Source organism: Salvia splendens, chromosome 20, assembly GCF_004379255.2.
Source record: "Salvia splendens isolate huo1 chromosome 20, SspV2, whole genome shotgun sequence".
NCBI lineage: Eukaryota > Viridiplantae > Streptophyta > Magnoliopsida > Lamiales > Lamiaceae > Salvia > Salvia splendens.
The window spans coordinates 16237235-16255211 of record NC_056051.1 but is presented as its reverse complement, the minus strand read 5'-3'; the positions used below and the strand labels follow the sequence as shown (position 1 = coordinate 16255211).

The following is a 17977-nucleotide window of genomic DNA, read 5'->3' as shown; positions in this document are numbered from 1 at the left end:
TACGACGACACATACGTTGTAAAACGCCAATACGGGTGGCGTTTTCACTTAAAACACGCCAACGAGAGTGGCGTTTTTCCCATTTATGGAATAGATAACAAAATGAGTATATTTACGTTATTTTAAAGGCAAAGTAGCCTATAAACCCGATTTTTCCTTATTATTCCCACTTGTCTTATTTGCATCTTGGAAATGAAATGGTGTTGGTAATGCTCGCCACTTACTCGAAAAAGAAAGATGCACCCCATTCTTGATATTCAACCAATCTCATACTCCCCCCTTTCTATCATAATAGAGTCATTTCTTCATTTTAAGAAGTTCATTCATAGTTGAGTCATTTACCTATATGATAATAATTACTTCCTCCGTCTCTAATAATTCGTCACCATTTGATCCGATACGTGTTTTAAAAAATGTAATAGAAAGTGAGATGAAAAAGTTAGTGGTATGTGGGGGTCATACTTTTATTATTAGATTTAAAATAAAATGCGAGTGAGAATAAGTTAGTGGAATGTGGGGTCCACTATAAAAATGGTAAAAATGAAAGGTAAATTTTTTTTATGGACAAACGAAAATGATAATAAGTGACAAATTTTCAGGTACGGATGGAGTACCTTACTTTTCCTTTGATACTTCATTCTCTCTCTTACTTTATTCTATCCACTTTATTCACTTTTATAATTTATTCTATCTACTTTTTCTTCTCTCTTACTTTTCTCTCCCTCTATTTAACACAATAAACATTTTTCTCTTAAACTCCGTACCGAAAAAAAAACGCCTTAACTATGGCAGAACGGAGGAAATATCATGTACTCCCTCCGTCCCTAAAAGTATAACTCTTTCTTTTTTAGTCAATCCCTGAAAAGTATGAACATTCTAATTTTTGGAGTTGCTCTTTGACCGGACATGAGTTTTAAGAAATGAAGAGAAAAGTTGTTTGAAAAAGTTAGTGGAATGTGGGACCCACATTTTTATATTGGTTTTATAATAAAATGTGAGTGAAGTGAGTTAGTGGAATGTACGGCCTACTACCATTTATGGTAAAAATGAAGAGTGACTCTTAATGGGGGACGTCCCAAAATGGAAATTAGCGACTCTTATTCGGGGACGGAGGGAGTATTTTCTTATTTCATTTTTACATCCACTAACTCATTTCACTCACATTTTATCATAAAATAATATATTAAAGTATATCTCACATTCCATTAACTTTTTTGGCTCACTTTATTTTATAAAGTCAAATAATTTTTTAAAACCCGTGACAGTCAGATATGAGACATTTAATCATGGCGGCAGGAGTATTTCACTAACTCATTCTACTCATCACGTCACGTTTCACCTATTCTTTTCATCCACTTTTCTTTATACTCCTATTTTTCAGAATTTGTGACGAATTCAACTGGAACTCTTAATATGGACAGAGGGGGTACACATTACTTTGTTATCCATCTTAATTACAGGGACTGTATAATTAGAAAATTGGCTACATACACATAGGAGATGACATCTACTAATCCCCTTGTCTCGAAAAGCATATAAGAATTGCAAGTTGATTAGTTGCACACACGTTCGTTTCTTGAACCCCAACACAACATGGATCACTTGATTGATTCAATTCCCCTTGTGTTAGCTATATAGACTCACAATCAGCTGCAGTTCTACTCAATCCACAGCTACAATATTTTGTTTCACAATCATCAAGAATGGGTTGTTCCTCAATCATGATGATGATGCTCACTTGCTTCCTCATCTTTGTCTCAACCGTTTCCTCATCAGCCCCACTCACCGTGGGCTTCTACAAACGCTCTTGCCCACCCGCCGAAGCCATCGTCCAGAAACACGTCAACAAGTTCGCCTCCCGCAACCCCGGCCTCGCAGCCGGCCTCATCCGCCTCCATTTCCACGACTGCTTCGTCAGGGTACTTGCCATTAATATTTTTTCTTATTTATATTTTCTTATAATAAATTATTACATTTATATAATGGTTTCAGTTCTCTTTATATATTTTTTATTTTGTTAAATTCATTTTTTCTTTTATTTGCCAACAACACAGGGATGCGACGCATCAGTGTTGTTGGACGGGCCCGCCTCTGAGAAGGAGAGCATCTGTCACGACCACATCTCCCTAGTCAAAGAAAGTGTAGCTATTTCGCGACTAAACATACTGAACTGTCTTAACTCATCATAAAAGTTACTTAATTCAAGAAAACATTGTCTGAATGTTATAAAGATAACAAAATACTGAATCAGAGTGAATTCTGGGACATTGTCTTTACTAAAACAAGTCTAAGTCTGCGCAACGGAAGAGTTCCAAGACAGGTATAATATGTATGAAGACATACTACACGAGCTATCCTTCTACTTATTTAGCCTACTATCCCAACACCTCCTCTGCCTCGATCGATCAACCTGCACATTAAGGAAAACAATATGCAGGGCTGAGTACTTGATATACTCAGTGGCTTATGCCGAAAACTGTTTTCTTTTAGTTGTCAGCCAAGCTGAGTGAACGCGGGGTTTTACTGAAAATCTATCCCGGTCACTAAAATCTGTTATTTCTTTCTGAAAATAGACTGCAGTCATTTAAACTTCTGATGATATGCCATATCAGCTGCGTGAATCGGGAATGTGGCCACATTCCACGACCATTGGGCCGACCAACCTGGCGCTAGCTCACGACCCCTAGACCGGCCAACCTGGCGCTAGCTCACGGTCCGTACGTGTACACTAGTCCGAGTAGGATTTACTGACCTACTGGGACCCGAATTCGATTTAACAGATAGGCAATCACAAAACAAAACATGGCATGACAACTCACTGAAAATATTCATGCTTTTTCACATAAATTCTGAAAGGAAAGAAAGCCCCCACATAATGTAGGATAGAAAAGCCCACCTCGTTTGCTTAACTTTTTCAAACGGCACTTCCTGACTTGAGATTTACTCGTCGAGCGACGACGTTCCTTTACAAAAATTAATATACTTAAATTAGGCTTTAAATAATTATTCATCTTGCATGAATGCATGCCTAAGCGTGTTCTCCTTATTTTATTTCCTTTCTTCTAAAATTAGAAGTCTTAAATCTTTAATTAAATCGGTGATTTAATTTGTTCTGAATCCGGCTGACCCGTTCGGGTATAAAAATTTCCGGATTTTTCTTAAGGATTTTTAAAATACTTTCTATGACTAAAAGTCCGCTTAATTATTTACTGGCTTTTATTTCACTCACGGCTTATAAATTCTTTTCTCCCGTGGCTTAGGAAATTAATTCCATTATACTTTTGAATTAATTCGAGATAATGGCTTCAACCAAATTCCAGGCCCAGCTAGGAAATTTATTTATTTCTTAGGCAAATTTCGGCCCAGACTATTTTATTTCCCTCAGGCCCATTTTCTTTCTCTTTCTATTTTTATTTTTAAACTGAGGCCCAATTCAAAAATAATTGGGCAAAGCCCAATTACTCCCTTCACCAATCTCGCTGATCTCTCTCTTTCTCCTTCATTCTCAACTTCAAATCCCTAAATCCAAGAGAAGCAAACCCTAGATTGGAGATTCCTCCAATTTCTTCCTCCACTCGGAGATTGTTCACACCGCGGCTCGTCGTTCGCCGTCGGGCTGTCATCACCGTTTCTGAACTTCCGTCGCCGGCGTCGCGACGGTGCTTCCCTGCTCCCCTTTCTTTCCAGCAACCCACTGTCACAGGGTCGCCCAATTGGCCCGCTCCATCTCACCGCAGCTCTTTGCTGTCAGCTCCGCGGGCTTTCATCCTTGGAAACAGAGGAGGCGTCGCCTCCTTCCGCCGACGCAGCTAATCGCCGGCGTCGCTACTGCTCTCCTCCATTGTCTTGACTTCCTGGCGTACGGGTCGCGGCGTCCCCTTTTTTCGGGACTACGAGGTTCGCTTCTGTTTGCACACACGGTGTATTCCCTCGCTGTCGCTCCACGTGGCTCTAGCCATCGCTGTCGGGGCTTCTTTAGCGACGAGCCCTCGCGTGTCACAGCTTTCTCGCAGTCGGCCTCCGGCTCCGCCGTGTGGTCGCCGCCAACTCCGGTCCTACGTCGAGCAGGGGTTCTGCCAGCGGTCACCTCCGCCGACATGTTCGCTGCCGTCACCGCCCGTGAGCCACACCGTTTCACCGTCGGAGCAGCTGCTGTTTCGGAGGCAGCCCGCAGCTTCTGCCGACGCCTCTCCGTCGTCATCGCCATCTCCGACAACCCTTAGAGCTAAGCCTTCTTTTAACTTGTTACTTAGCTTACGTTATGGGTTCGAATCGACAGAAGCTAAGTTCTCGTTCTTCCTATGTTCTTGTGGTATTTTACTATGTTCAACAGATTGTGTTGTAGTTTGGATCTGGTTGTTGAGTTCTACTACATATCTATCTTCAACTCATCCACAATCAAGATCTAGGCAGTGGCTCAAGAGTTTGATAGCATATGGTGTTGTTACTGGTGTTTATCTAAGGTTTTCATCATGTTGGGTTCTGAAATGATAAAATCTTAGCATGCTCGTGGTGTCTACATGATGCTTAGTATGATGTTGAGGATTTACCTCTTGTGATTGAAGTGTGAGGCTGCTCCTTACTCTTGCTCGATCCCTCCTCCCTGCCTCGGTTCTTCCTCCCTCTCTTTATCTTACTGATTTGTATTGGTATGTGCTGGTAAGGAGGGGGAGGCTGTAGGCTATCCTTATATAGAGGGAGTGTAACTGAAAGCTGCGAGGTTGTTACTTAATGCCAGAGAAAGGGGTCCTAAGCTGCCCTTTTGTTGGCTGGTTCTTACTGCAACGTTGCAGATATGTACTCGTGAGATTGATGAGCCTTTGGCTCTTGGCTATATTCTGACGCCATAACCGAAATTTGGTGCTTTGTGTTGCCATGTACCCTAGCTTATTTATGGGTTTGTCTCCTTTTGGCAGGTGCACAACAATAGGATCTTGCTGCTGATATCCTTGGCAGTAGCGGATGGATAATGGGTACCAATCTGAAAATCTTAGTCTTGCAGAGTGTAGTTACTGGGGTGGAATGGTGCTGGCTGGAGTTTGCCTCTTTCGGCCCAGCTCAGCCTCCCCTTTCGAAAGGTACGTTTTCCCTTTCCTTTTTTTTTCTAGGACCTGGTATTAATTCATCTTTTATCCCATGAATCAAGTCTCATTTATCTGTGTTTGGCAGGCACGCGAGAGGCCTATTTCCGCTGGTTGTACGCCTTCTAATTCGTCACAACGACTATCAAGAATCTGGGCCGAAACCCCTTGTTAGAGAGGCCCGAAATTTGTAGTTCTCGGTTGTAAAAGTGTAGGGAAAGTTTATTTCCAATATTTTTCTTTTGTCAACATTTGTAATTTAAAGCTTAGCTTGAAATTCTGGAAATTGTATTTGTACCCCTTTCAAGAAATAAAATACTCTTTCATTCGTCAACAAAAGTTCTAGTATTTTATTTCATAACTCCCGAGAAATCTAAGTCTCGGCTATTACATTCTACCCCCCTTAACAAAAATTTCGTCCCGAAATTTCGTCTCGGTTAGGTAAAAAGCTGTGGGTACTTCTCTTTCATCTGGTCCTCGAGCTCCCACGTCGCCTCCTCGCGGCCGTGATGCTTCCATAGGACTTTCACTGTTACAATATTCTTATTTCTCAATTCTTTAACTTTTCTGTCCAGAATTGCTTCTGGCTTTTCTTCATAGCTCAAATCTGGTTCTAACACCATTTCTTCTTGGTGCACTATGTGTTTTGGGTCAAACACGTACTTTCTCAACTGTGATGCATGAAACACATTGTGATTATTCCCGAAACTTGGCGGGAGCGCTAATCTGTACGCCACAGGGCCGACTGTTTCTAGGATCTCATAAGGTCCGATAAAACGCGGTTTCAGCTTGCCCTTGACGCCGAACCTGGTTATCCCTTTTGATGGGGATACTTTCAGAAAGACCTTGTCTCCTGCTTTGAACTGTAAATCCGTTCTACGAGCATCTGCATATGATTTCTGTCTATCTTGAGCTTCTTTGATTCTCCCTCGGATTTGTCGGACAATTTCTATCATTTCCTCTACCGAGTCTGGTCCGAGAATCCTTCTCTCACCAACTTCATCCCAGTAAAGTGGTGATCTACGCTTTTTCCCATAGAGTGCCTCGTATGGGGCCATATCAATAGTTGCCTGGTAACTGTTGTTGTAGGCGAACTCTATAAGTGGAAGTACTGGCTCCCAGCTTACTCCACGGTCGAGCACTACGGCTCTTAACATATCTTCTAATGTCTGAATCGTCCTTTCGGACTGTCCGTCCATCTGTGGATGGAAGGTTGTGCTGAATTTCAGCTGAGTGCCTAACTCTCGCTGTAGGCTTATCCAAAATCTAGAAGTAAATTTTGAATCTCGATCTGAGGTGATCGTTACTGGTACACCATGCAGGCGCACAATCTCTTGTACATAAATCTGTGCCAACTTGTCTGATCCGTACGTGATACGAATTGGTATGAAGTGAACACTTTTGGTGAGGCGATCTATAATCACCCAGATGGCTGTGTTTCCTCGTTGTGATTTTGGCAATCCTGTCACAAAATCCATTGCTATATGCTCCCATTTCCATTCTGGAATCTCGAGAGGCTGTAACTTTCCATAGGGTCGTTGATGTAACGCCTTCACTTGCTGGCAAGCCAGGCATCTTTCTACAACCGATGCTATGCTTTTCTTCATGCCATCCCACCAAAATTGCTTCTTCAAGTCCTGATACATCTTTGTACTCCCAGGATGGGCAGTGTAGGGTGTCTCATGAGCTTCACTCATGACCTCGTTCCTAAGTGCCTCCTCTTTGGGTACGCATAGTCTCCCTTTGAAAGTGAGAGCATTATCCGCCTCTTCGCGGTAACAATCCCCTTTTCCGGTCCTCACTCTGAGACGAACCTTTTCTAGGGCTTCATCGTATCTCTGGGCGTCAATGATTCTAGCTCTTAAATCTGGTTCTAAGACCAAGGTGGATATTCTGCTGTCCACTGTCTCCGGGGCTCTCACTATCTCCAGTCGCATCTTGGCGAATTCCCGGATAAGCTCTTCCTCTAGGGTGAGGAAAGTAGCCACTTGAGGCGCAGTCTTTCTGCTCAAGGCATCTGCTACCACATTGGCCTTGCCTGAGTGGTAATTTATACCACAGTCGTAGTCTTTGACTAGTTCCAGCCATCTGCGCTGTCTCATATTCAGGTCCTTCTGCTCGAAGAAGTATTTGAGACTCTTATGATCTGTGAAGATCTCACATCGAACTCCATAGAGGTGATGTCCCCAAATCTTCAAAGCGTGTACCACTTCTGCTAGTTCCAGGTCGTGCGTCGGGTAGTTCAACTCGTGCGGCCTCAACTGGCGTGACGCATATGCTATCACCTTGCCTTTCTGCATCAGCACGCACCCGAGTCCGACCTTCGATGCATCTGTATACACCATATAGTTGACTCCCGCTTCTGGCACAGCTAGAACTGGCGCTGTGGTCAACTTTTCCTTTAGCAACTGGAAGCTTGCTTCACATTCTGGGGTCCAATTGACTTTAACTCCTTTCTTGAGCTGTTGAGTCATCGGCCTCGCTATTTTAGAAAACCCCTCAATGAACCTTCGGTAGCATCATGCCAGTCCTAGGAAACTCCGAATTTCATTAGGCGTCGCTGGTGACTGCCAACGTTGCACGGCTTCAACTTTAGCAGGGTCTACTCGGATCCCTTCTGCTGTCACTAAGTGTCCAAGGAAGTTCACTTTGTTAAGCCAGAACTCACACTTGCTAAACTTAGCATAGAACTTCTCGGCTCTTAACGTCTATAACGTAGTTCTCAAGCGCTCCTCGTGTTTCTTCTCGTTCTTTGAGTACATGAGCACGTCGTCTTTAAAAGCTAGGACGACCTTGTCCAAATATGGGCGGAACACGCGGTTCATTAGGTTCATGAACACGGCTGGGGCGTTTGTAAGCCCAAAAAGGCATTACAGTAAACTCGTAATGGTCATATCTGGTGCGAAGTGCAGTCTTAGGTATACCGTCTTGTCGAACTCCCAGCTAGTGATAACCCGATCTCAAGCCCATCTTCGAGAATACGCTGGCTCCTCGCAGCTGGTCGAAGAGGTCGTTGATTCTCGGTAGAGGTACTTGTTCTTGAGGGTTAACTTATTTAGCTCTCGATAGTCGATACACATTCGCAAAGTCCCATCCTTCTTCTTCATGAAGAGTACTGATGCGCCCAAAAACGATACACTGGGTCTGATGAAACCCAGGTCTACTTATTCTTGTAACTGGATCTTAAGTTCTTCTTATTTCTTGAGCGCCATTCTATATGGTGACTGAGATAATATGACTGATTCAAGTCATTCCTTTAGTAATTCATTTCGTCTGGGTGATGAAGCTATTTCTAATCTTAGATTTCATCGCCAGGTATTGAGTTCTCTAACGCTTGCATCGATCGTAAAGGTAGTCATTGAGCTGCCATAATGATCTCGTAACCTCTCGCTCAGTTGAGGTAGTCTACTTTTACCGCTTTCAAGGTGCTTTTGTGCTTACTGCGACTCTTTCGTCATGATTTAGTACAGACTTGTTCTACTCGCGTCAATCCTTGAATATTGGTTTAGTGCATGTGGAGGTGTTGGCTTCTTTCTCCCAACACTACTGTCTCCATGCCCTTTTTGGTTCGACTGAGCGATTCATGGTGAAATAATCTAGCATGACTTTCCAAAGTGATCTAGATCTCGTGTCCAGATTAACACAAAACTCTATCGACAGCTCCTTTCTGAGCTGCTTAATTGAGACGTGGCATATCGTAGAATAATTCGTCGCATTTTATTGCCAACGTTTGCCCTTGCTCTATATTATAGGGCTCTAAATCCTGTTCCCTTGCGATAACTTCTTTTAAAAGGAAAAATTCAATTTCTCCCTTCATAGTAGGGACGGTGAGGGTAGCGGTGTTATCACGCGTTCCTCTTCCCGAATGTCTCTCCAGCTTTAGCCTTTTTCCTGGCCACCTCTTAGACGAATCCCTTTTGCTGATGGGATTTGTTCCGTCAAACATAAACTACGAATACACTCGTACTTTCTCCATGGCTTTCATTACATGCCCATGATTGAGTCTTTGTTCTTGTGGCTTACTTATCTTACTCGGAGTAAGCATTTTGATCGTTCAAACTACCATATAGGTCTTTTACGTCTTCGGACATCATTTAATCCACAAATATTCCTTGATATTTCTCTACCCAAGGCTAGTTGCTTCTCTATACAACAAAATATTCGATCTTCCACCTGCTGGTCACAAGCGGTACGTAGATTCGAAGTATTTAACGCTTTGCTGTCGGTTATGCGACGCTTCTGGTTGGTGCATCATTTCCTGCACGTGTCTCCATGGGGACGTATTTATTATGCGTATCTGAAAGAAACTGAGACCATGCCTTTTTCTGCTAGCCTCGTATCAATAACTCAATGATTAATCTAATAGTCTTAACTTGGATTATTATTCACACAAGAGAGTATGACTGAAAATTTGAAGGGCTCCTGAATACACAACTGGACAAGAATAACATCCCTTGTTCAACTTATATGAATTTTCGTCGATAATCGACCTTGAAGGTAAGTACTGAGTTCATTCAAAGAACTACGTAACTCAACTGGTTTCCAGGTAAACTCATAGAAGCTGAGGCTCACCCCTGGTGGGAGCTAGAAATAATCATGAGATAGGTCATGAAAACTGGATGGAAATGAATTAACTGTAAATTCCCATAGTAAGCTGCAAAATAGGACAATACAGTTGTCCAATTAAACTGAAAGGATCTGAGCATCAAGGACAGTGGTTCAAACATGTCATCGCCTAAGATGATCAACCACGAAAATTTATAAACGTAGGCGATTGCAATGAAGGAACATTGATCATGTTTCAAAGGCATCTTGATATGGAATAACAAAGTCACATCAATGATTTCATAGGTTCATTAAGGCAACGCACTGAAATGAACTATTCAGAAAAATCAGCTAGGGCAAGCTCATTAGGGAAAGGTGCAATATGCTTGCCTTAACTTCGAGCTGCAGAAAAATTCCGAGACTAGGAATAATACATGTACTGGAATCGAGGTCGAAAAATTTCACCTTTGTAGGGTCTCAAAATAGGGAGGTAAAAAGTTCCAGCACCACATGAAATTCCCTGAGGAAAATGTTTAACTGTCTTGATCACTCTGGGGATCACAACGTAAGCATCGTAAGAATGAAATTTCATTGCATAGGTCCAAGAAATCGAGATATAAATCTCCAATATTGCGGCTCAAAGGAGGCAACAACAAATAACGATGCCTGGAACATAAGAGTATCCCAAATTTGGGAACTGAAATTGAGTCACCGCTTTCCTTAAGAGAATGAAAGTGGCGTACTACTTGCAGAACGTGAGTCAATCAAAGGTTTTAATAGCCGACAGGACATCGTTGTCCCGGAGGTTCAAAGAATGTCTGAGGAATACGCTCAATCCGAAGATCATAGATATGAACAACTGTAGAATTTAGGGTTTACGACTGGAGCTTAAACAGTCAAAACTTTACTCTTTATGTACGATGAGTCAAAAGGACTGCAGTCCATAAGCTGGAAATGAGTCAAACCTCGCACAGAAAAAGGAACACTGACATGATACTTGCGAGTCAAAACTAGAGTCTGAATAGACGAGGGTATCGTCCTTGGAAGGACTCTTAGAAGGGATTTCATTGGGAATCCAAGTAAGTACTATTGATTATAATCATCGGTTCTAGTTATGTGACACTCCCTTGTTTTTCTTGTGGAGCTCGCACATGATAAACGCGTTCTGGGAAACCATACATTCCAAGATGGGGTTCCTCGTGCTGTTAAACTGATAACCGCAGCTGGAGGTCATACTTTCATATCGTTCTCGATAACTTAGAACGCTGATTCTGGTAAAACATTACATTCTCCATCGTGCTTCGTAGCACGCTATAAGTATCGCTTCTGGATCACGTAGCCACTTGGGCTTGTTACGCCACATTAGATCACTTTACTAGATCGCGGGTACGATCTCTTTCCGTGTAGGGATGCATCTCCCGAACAGGCTGGAAAGTAAACTATTTTCGTTATAACTTAGTCTTTGTAAAGACATTGGGAACTTCTTGGTTCATCGTCTAGTATACATATATATATGTATACTATCTGTGTGCTTAAAAGAATGGACTTCCTTTAATTGCTGTCTATAAGTAGTACAATAGTACTTTTTGGCTCGTCTTTTCTTTCTCATAATTCCTTGGAATTTGAAGCTTGCCCAAACTGATGGGTTTTAGTTGGTCTCGTCGCCCTGGAAGGCGGTAACAAATTCTCGTTCTGCTAGTACTTGATTCTGCATGTCTCACCTAAGGTACTTTTCTAAAGCACTCTAGGTTCACATACATAGTCCCCATGACATCTATACATTCATGTCATGCTCTTTAAACGTAAATCACAGATACATTAAGCATATCTCATGCAAAGTATCAGCTAGCACGTTGCGTCTTGCAAACTTTTCAAATAAACATTTTCGTTCCCATTTAGGGCTATGAAATTTTTTTTTCTTTTTCTGAAACTTAGAAAATTTCATTTTCCTTCTCAAAATGGAAAAATATTTTCTTTCTTTAAAATTCTCTTTTCTGGACGAGCGGGCGTCGACCCCTGTTTCTGATGCAGTTGATCGTGTCGAGCTGAGGTGTTGGGATCTTGTACTGATCATTCTGTTCACTTCCTAGCCTAGTGCTACTGTTCTGGACTGAGGCTTAGAAGGAAGGTTCTTGGGTCAGAGCGAAAGAAAAGTGCTCTGATACCACTCTGTCACGACCACATCTCCCTAGTCAAAGAAAGTGTAGCTATTTCGCGACTAAACATACTGAACTGTCTTAACTCATCATAAAAGTTACTTAATTCAAGAAAACATTGTCTGAATGTTATAAAGATAACAAAATACTGAATCAGAGTGAATTCTGGGACATTGTCTTTACTAAAACAAGTCTAAGTCTGCGCAACGGAAGAGTTCCAAGACAGGTATAATATGTATGAAGACATACTACACCAGCTATCCTTCTACTTATTTAGCCTACTATCCCAACACCTCCTCTGCCTCGATCGATCAACCTGCACATTAAGGAAAACAATATGCAGGGCTGAGTACTTGATATACTCAGTGGCTTATGCCGAAAACTGTTTTCTTTTAGTTGTCAGCCAAGCTGAGTGAACGCGGGGTTTTACTGAAAATCTATCCCGGTCACTAAAATCTGTTATTTCTTTCTGAAAATAGACTGCAGTCATTTAAACTTCTGATGATATGCCATATCAGCTGCGTGAATCGGGAATGTGGCCACATTCCACGACCACTGGGCCGGCCAACCTGGCGCTAGCTCACGACCCCTAGACCGGCCAACCTGGCGCTAGCTCACGGTCCGTACGTGTACACTAGTCCGAGTAGGATTTACTGACCTACTGGGACCCGAATTCGATTTAACAGATAGGCAATCACAAAACAAAACATGGCATGACAACTCACTGAAAATATTCATGCTTTTTCACATAAATTCTGAAAGGAAAGAAAGCCCACACATAATGTAGGATAGAAAAGCCCACCTCGTTTGCTTAACTTTTTCAAACGGCACTTCCTGACTTGAGATTTACTCGTCGAGCGACGACGTTCCTTTACAAAAATTAATATACTTAAATTAGGCTTTAAATAATTATTCATCTTGCATGAATGCATGCCTAAGCGTGTTCTCCTTATTTTATTTCCTTTCTTCTAAAATTAGAAGTCTTAAATCTTTAATTAAATCGGTGATTTAATTTGTTCTGAATCCGGCTGACCCGTTCGGGTATAAAAATTTCCGGATTTTTCTTAAGGATTTTTAAAATACTTTCTATGACTAAAAGTCCGCTTAATTATTTACTGGCTTTTATTTCACTCACGGCTTATAAATTCTTTTCTCCCGTGGCTTAGGAAATTAATTCCATTATACTTTTGAATTAATTCGAGATAATGGCTTCAACCAAATTCCAGGCCCAGCTAGGAAATTTATTTATTTCTTAGGCAAATTTCGGCCCAGACTATTTTATTTCCCTCAGGCCCATTTTCTTTCTCTTTCTATTTTTATTTTTAAACTGAGGCCCAATTCAAAAATAATTGGGCAAAGCCCAATTACTCCCTTCACCAATCTCGCTGATCTCTCTCTTTCTCCTTCATTCTCAACTTCAAATCCCTAAATCCAAGAGAAGCAAACCCTAGATTGGAGATTCCTCCAATTTCTTCCTCCACTCGGAGATTGTTCACACCGCGGCTCGTCGTTCGCCGTCGGGCTGTCATCACCGTTTCTGAACTTCCGTCGCCGGCGTCGCGACGGTGCTTCCCTGCTCCCCTTTCTTTCCAGCAACCCACTGTCACAGGGTCGCCCAATTGGCCCGCTCCATCTCACCGCAGCTCTTTGCTGTCAGCTCCGCGGGCTTTCGTCCTTGGAAACAGAGGAGGCGTCGCCTCCTTCCGCCGACGCAGCTAATCGCCGGCGTCGCTACTGCTCTCCTCCATTGTCTTGACTTCCTGGCGTACGGGTCGCGGCGTCCCCTTTTTTCGGGACTACGAGGTTCGCTTCTGTTTGCACACACGGTGTATTCCCTCGCTATCGCTCCACGTGGCTCTAGCCATCGCTGTCGGGGCTTCTTTAGCGACGAGCCCTCGCGTGTCACAGCTTTCTCGCAGTCGGCCTCCGGCTCCGCCGTGTGGTCGCCGCCAACTCCGGTCCTACGTCGAGCAGGGGTTCTGCCAGCGGTCACCTCCGCCGACATGTTCGCTGCCGTCACCGCCCGTGAGCCACACCGTTTCACCGTCGGAGCAGCTGCTGTTTCGGAGGCAGCCCGCAGCTTCTGCCGACGCCTCTCCGTCGTCATCGCCATCTCCGACAACCCTTAGAGCTAAGCCTTCTTTTAACTTGTTACTTAGCTTACGTTATGGGTTCGAATCGACAGAAGCTAAGTTCTCGTTCTTCCTATGTTCTTGTGGTATTTTACTATGTTCAACAGATTGTGTTGTAGTTTGGATCTGGTTGTTGAGTTCTACTACATATCTATCTTCAACTCATCCACAATCAAGATCTAGGCAGTGGCTCAAGAGTTTGATAGCATATGGTGTTGTTACTGGTGTTTATCTAAGGTTTTCATCATGTTGGGTTCTGAAATGATAAAATCTTAGCATGCTCGTGGTGTCTACATGATGCTTAGTATGATGTTGAGGATTTACCTCTTGTGATTGAAGTGTGAGGCTGCTCCTTACTCTTGCTCGATCCCTCCTCCCTGCCTCGGTTCTTCCTCCCTCTCTTTATCTTACTGATTTGTATTGGTATGTGCTGGTAAGGAGGGGGAGGCTGTAGGCTATCCTTATATAGAGGGAGTGTAACTGAAAGCTGCGAGGTTGTTACTTAATGCCAGAGAAAGGGGTCCTAAGCTGCCCTTTTGTTGGCTGGTTCTTACTGCAACGTTGCAGATATGTACTCGTGAGATTGATGAGCCTTTGGCTCTTGGCTATATTCTGACGCCATAACCGAAATTTGGTGCTTTGTGTTGCCATGTACCCTAGCTTATTTATGGGTTTGTCTCCTTTTGGCAGGTGCACAACAATAGGATCTTGCTGCTGATATCCTTGGCAGTAGCGGATGGATAATGGGTACCAATCTGAAAATCTCAGTCTTGCAGAGTGTAGTTACTGGGGTGGAATGGTGCTGGCTGGAGTTTGCCTCTTTCGGCCCAGCTCAGCCTCCCCTTTCGAAAGGTACGTTTTCCCTTTCCTTTTTTTTTTCTAGGACCTGGTATTAATTCATCTTTTATCCCATGAATCAAGTCTCATTTATCTGTGTTTGGCAGGCACGCGAGAGGCCTATTTCCGCTGGTTGTACGCCTTCTAATTCGTCACAACGACTATCAAGAATCTGGGCCGAAACCCCTTGTTAGAGAGGCCCGAAATTTGTAGTTCTCGGTTGTAAAAGTGTAGGGAAAGTTTATTTCCAATATTTTTCTTTTGTCAACATTTGTAATTTAAAGCTTAGCTTGAAATTCTGGAAATTGTATTTGTACCCCTTTCAAGAAATAAAATACTCTTTCATTCGTCAACAAAAGTTCTAGTACTTTATTTCATAACTCCCGAGAAATCTAAGTCTCGGCTATTACAGCATCCCAAACAAGGGAAGTCTCCGAGGCTTTGAGGTGATCGACGCCGCGAAAGCCGAGCTCGAGCGCCGCTGCCCTAGCACCGTCTCCTGCGAGGACGCCCTCGCCTTCGCCGCCCGCGACAGCGCCGCCAAGCTAGGCAACATCCGCTACCCGGTCCCCTTGGGCCGCCGCGACGGCCGCGTCTCCTCCGTGACCGAGCCCCTCCTCAGCCTCCTGGCCCCCTTCTTCAACGCCACCTCCCTCCGCGACAACTTCGCCGCGAAAGGCCTCTCCCTCGACGAGATGGTCACCCTCTCCGGCGCCCACTCCGTCGGAATCTCCCACTGCAGCTCCATTACCAGCCGCCTCTACCCGGCCACCGACCCCTTGCTCGACCCCAAATTCGCCGCTCTTTTGAAGAAGAAGTGCCCGCCGCCGCCCCCACAAAAAAACAAGTAAGAACATTTTTTAATGCAATTAAAGACCCTAATTTATTTATTTTTTAATATACAACTAACGCTGAGGTCTAACTAAAATGAGAGGACGCAAATGAAAACATTATTAAAAAAAAGCAAAAGATTAAGTAATATGTACCTAATTTAGGGATACTTTCTTATGCGTTCTGAATAGTCATTTTTTACAATTTTTTGTAGCACGCCAAGCTCCACGGTCGATCTCGATTCGATCACGCCATATTGTTTGGACAACAAGTTCTACGTGGGATTGAGGGCGAATAGGGGGGTTTTGGCGACGGATCAGGTGCTGCAGAGCAGCCCGTTGATGGCGAAGCTGGTGGCGGAGAATGCGAGGAATAATGGTTTGTGGGGGAAGAAGTTTGCGGCGGCGATGGTGAAGATGGGAGGGATTGAGGTTCTCACGGGGAAGAAGGGTGAGATCAGGAAGAAATGCCGTTTTGTCAACTGATTCATTGTTTTCCCATTTATTTTTGTGTTTGGTTTTTTTCATTTTAGGGAAATTCTTTTCATTTGTTATTTGTGAGTTTTCATGTAAGATCAGTGGAACATCTGCTGATTAATTGATGTATTTTGCATGTGTTGCTTATAATCATATGTTATGCTTTATTCAAATATTCATGCCCTTTGCCATGCATTAAAATTACTACTCCCTCCGTCCCACATTAGACGTCACACTTTCCTTTTTAGTTTGTCCCACAAAAGATATCACATTTCCTCTTTTGGAAAAAGTTCCTCCTCACATCAATTATAAAATTATATTTTCTCTCACCACTTAACACACAAAATAATATCTCCTAAAATCTCATGTCATCTCCCAAGTGTGACATTTACTATGGGACGGAGGGAGTACTATACTTTTCGTCCATTGAAAATAAGAACCAGTTTTAATACAAAATTGGTAAAGTGAGAGAGGTAGAAAGAAAAATGTATTAGTAATAAATAAGTCTCACCTCATTATAGAAAAAGAAATTTTTAAAAATAAAAGTTCCTATTTTTAGGAGACAGATCAAAAAGGAAAAAAAAATTCTACTTTTAGCGGACAGATGGAGTATAATTAGAGCATCCCCAATGGTGGTGGAATGCTGCTCGTCCGTCCTTGCCGCTGGCAAGGACGCGCTCCGCCGCCGTTGCGCTCTTGCTGCTGGCACGGACCTGCTCTTAGCTAAGAGCACGGCCGTGCCAACGGCAAGAGCACAAGGCGTCGACGTGGCATGCTCTGATTGGCCCGTTGATTTATCATTTTTTATTATTTTTTTTTTAAAATTGAAAAAATCTGAAAATTTCAAAATTAATTAAAAAAATATTGTCTCACTTCCTAATAAAATATATCCATTTTTTCACACTTTTAATTTTTTTTCCATCATTTTTACCCCAAAATTCATACTTTCATCTATAAATACTCTCATTTCAAACACAAAAAATGACACTATACTAAACAACTCTCTCAATCTCAATTTTTAGGATTTTAATTATGTAATTTTTAATTTTTAGGAGTTTAATTATGTAATTTTTAATTTTTAGTATTTTAATTATGTAATTTTTAATTTTTAGGATTTTAATTATGTCTTTTTTATTTTATTTGTAATTTGTATTATTTATTGTGGTTTTTTATTGAATTTTAATATTATGAAAATGTTTTTGTTTAATTGAATTTTAAATTGAATTGTGCCCGTCCTTGCGAAAGAGCACAGCTGTGGGTGTTGTGCTCTTGCCAGAGAGCAGGCAGGGCCCACAACCGTGCCGCTGGCAAGAGCACGGTTGTGGATGCTCTTACATGCTACTCTTTGGAAATTAAGTAGATCCATTTCTTCCTTTGGATGATCACTTTCCTTGAAGCTATACTTCCTCCATCCCACTTTAAGTGGAGCATTTTTAATTCGACGCGAGATTTTATATAGTGTTGTTTTGTGAGTAAAATGGAGAAAATAGAGTAAGAGAGACAGAAAAAAAATAAAAAGAAAAAGTGATGTCTCTGCATTTAGAAATGTATTATTTAGAGTGAGACATTTCAAAAAGGAAAATGTGTCACTTAAAGTGAAACAGAAGAGAGTATATGCTAGTGACCTTTTTGTATTTTTTGAAAGGGAGACTGAATGAGAGATTGGTACTTCCTCTGTTCAATAGTAATAGAGTTATTTTGCCATTTTGGTACGTTCCATAGTAATAGAGTCATTTCCCTTATTAGTAAAAGTCAACACATTTTCTCACACCTACTTTAGTCTCTTTTACTTTATTCTCTCTTCATCTCTCAACCTTTTTAATTTTCCACTTTATTCTCCATTTACTTAACTCACCTAACACAATTTTTTTAATCTCCGTGCTGAAAAGAAACGTCTTCATTACTATGGAATGGAGGGA

At 42.2% G+C, this 17977-nt stretch overlaps 1 protein-coding gene across 1 annotated transcript; it reads left to right on the top strand.

Moving 5' to 3' along the window:
* Positions 1-1703: 1703 nt before the first annotated feature.
* LOC121781550 (peroxidase 5-like) lies at positions 1704-16067 on the top strand. The gene is made up of 4 exons (XM_042179275.1): positions 1704-1919; positions 2055-2102; positions 15162-15598; positions 15797-16067. The coding sequence occupies exons 1-4, from the start codon at positions 1704-1706 to the stop codon at positions 16065-16067; spliced, it is 972 nt and encodes a 323-aa protein (XP_042035209.1).
* Positions 16068-17977: the final 1910 nt, after the last annotated feature.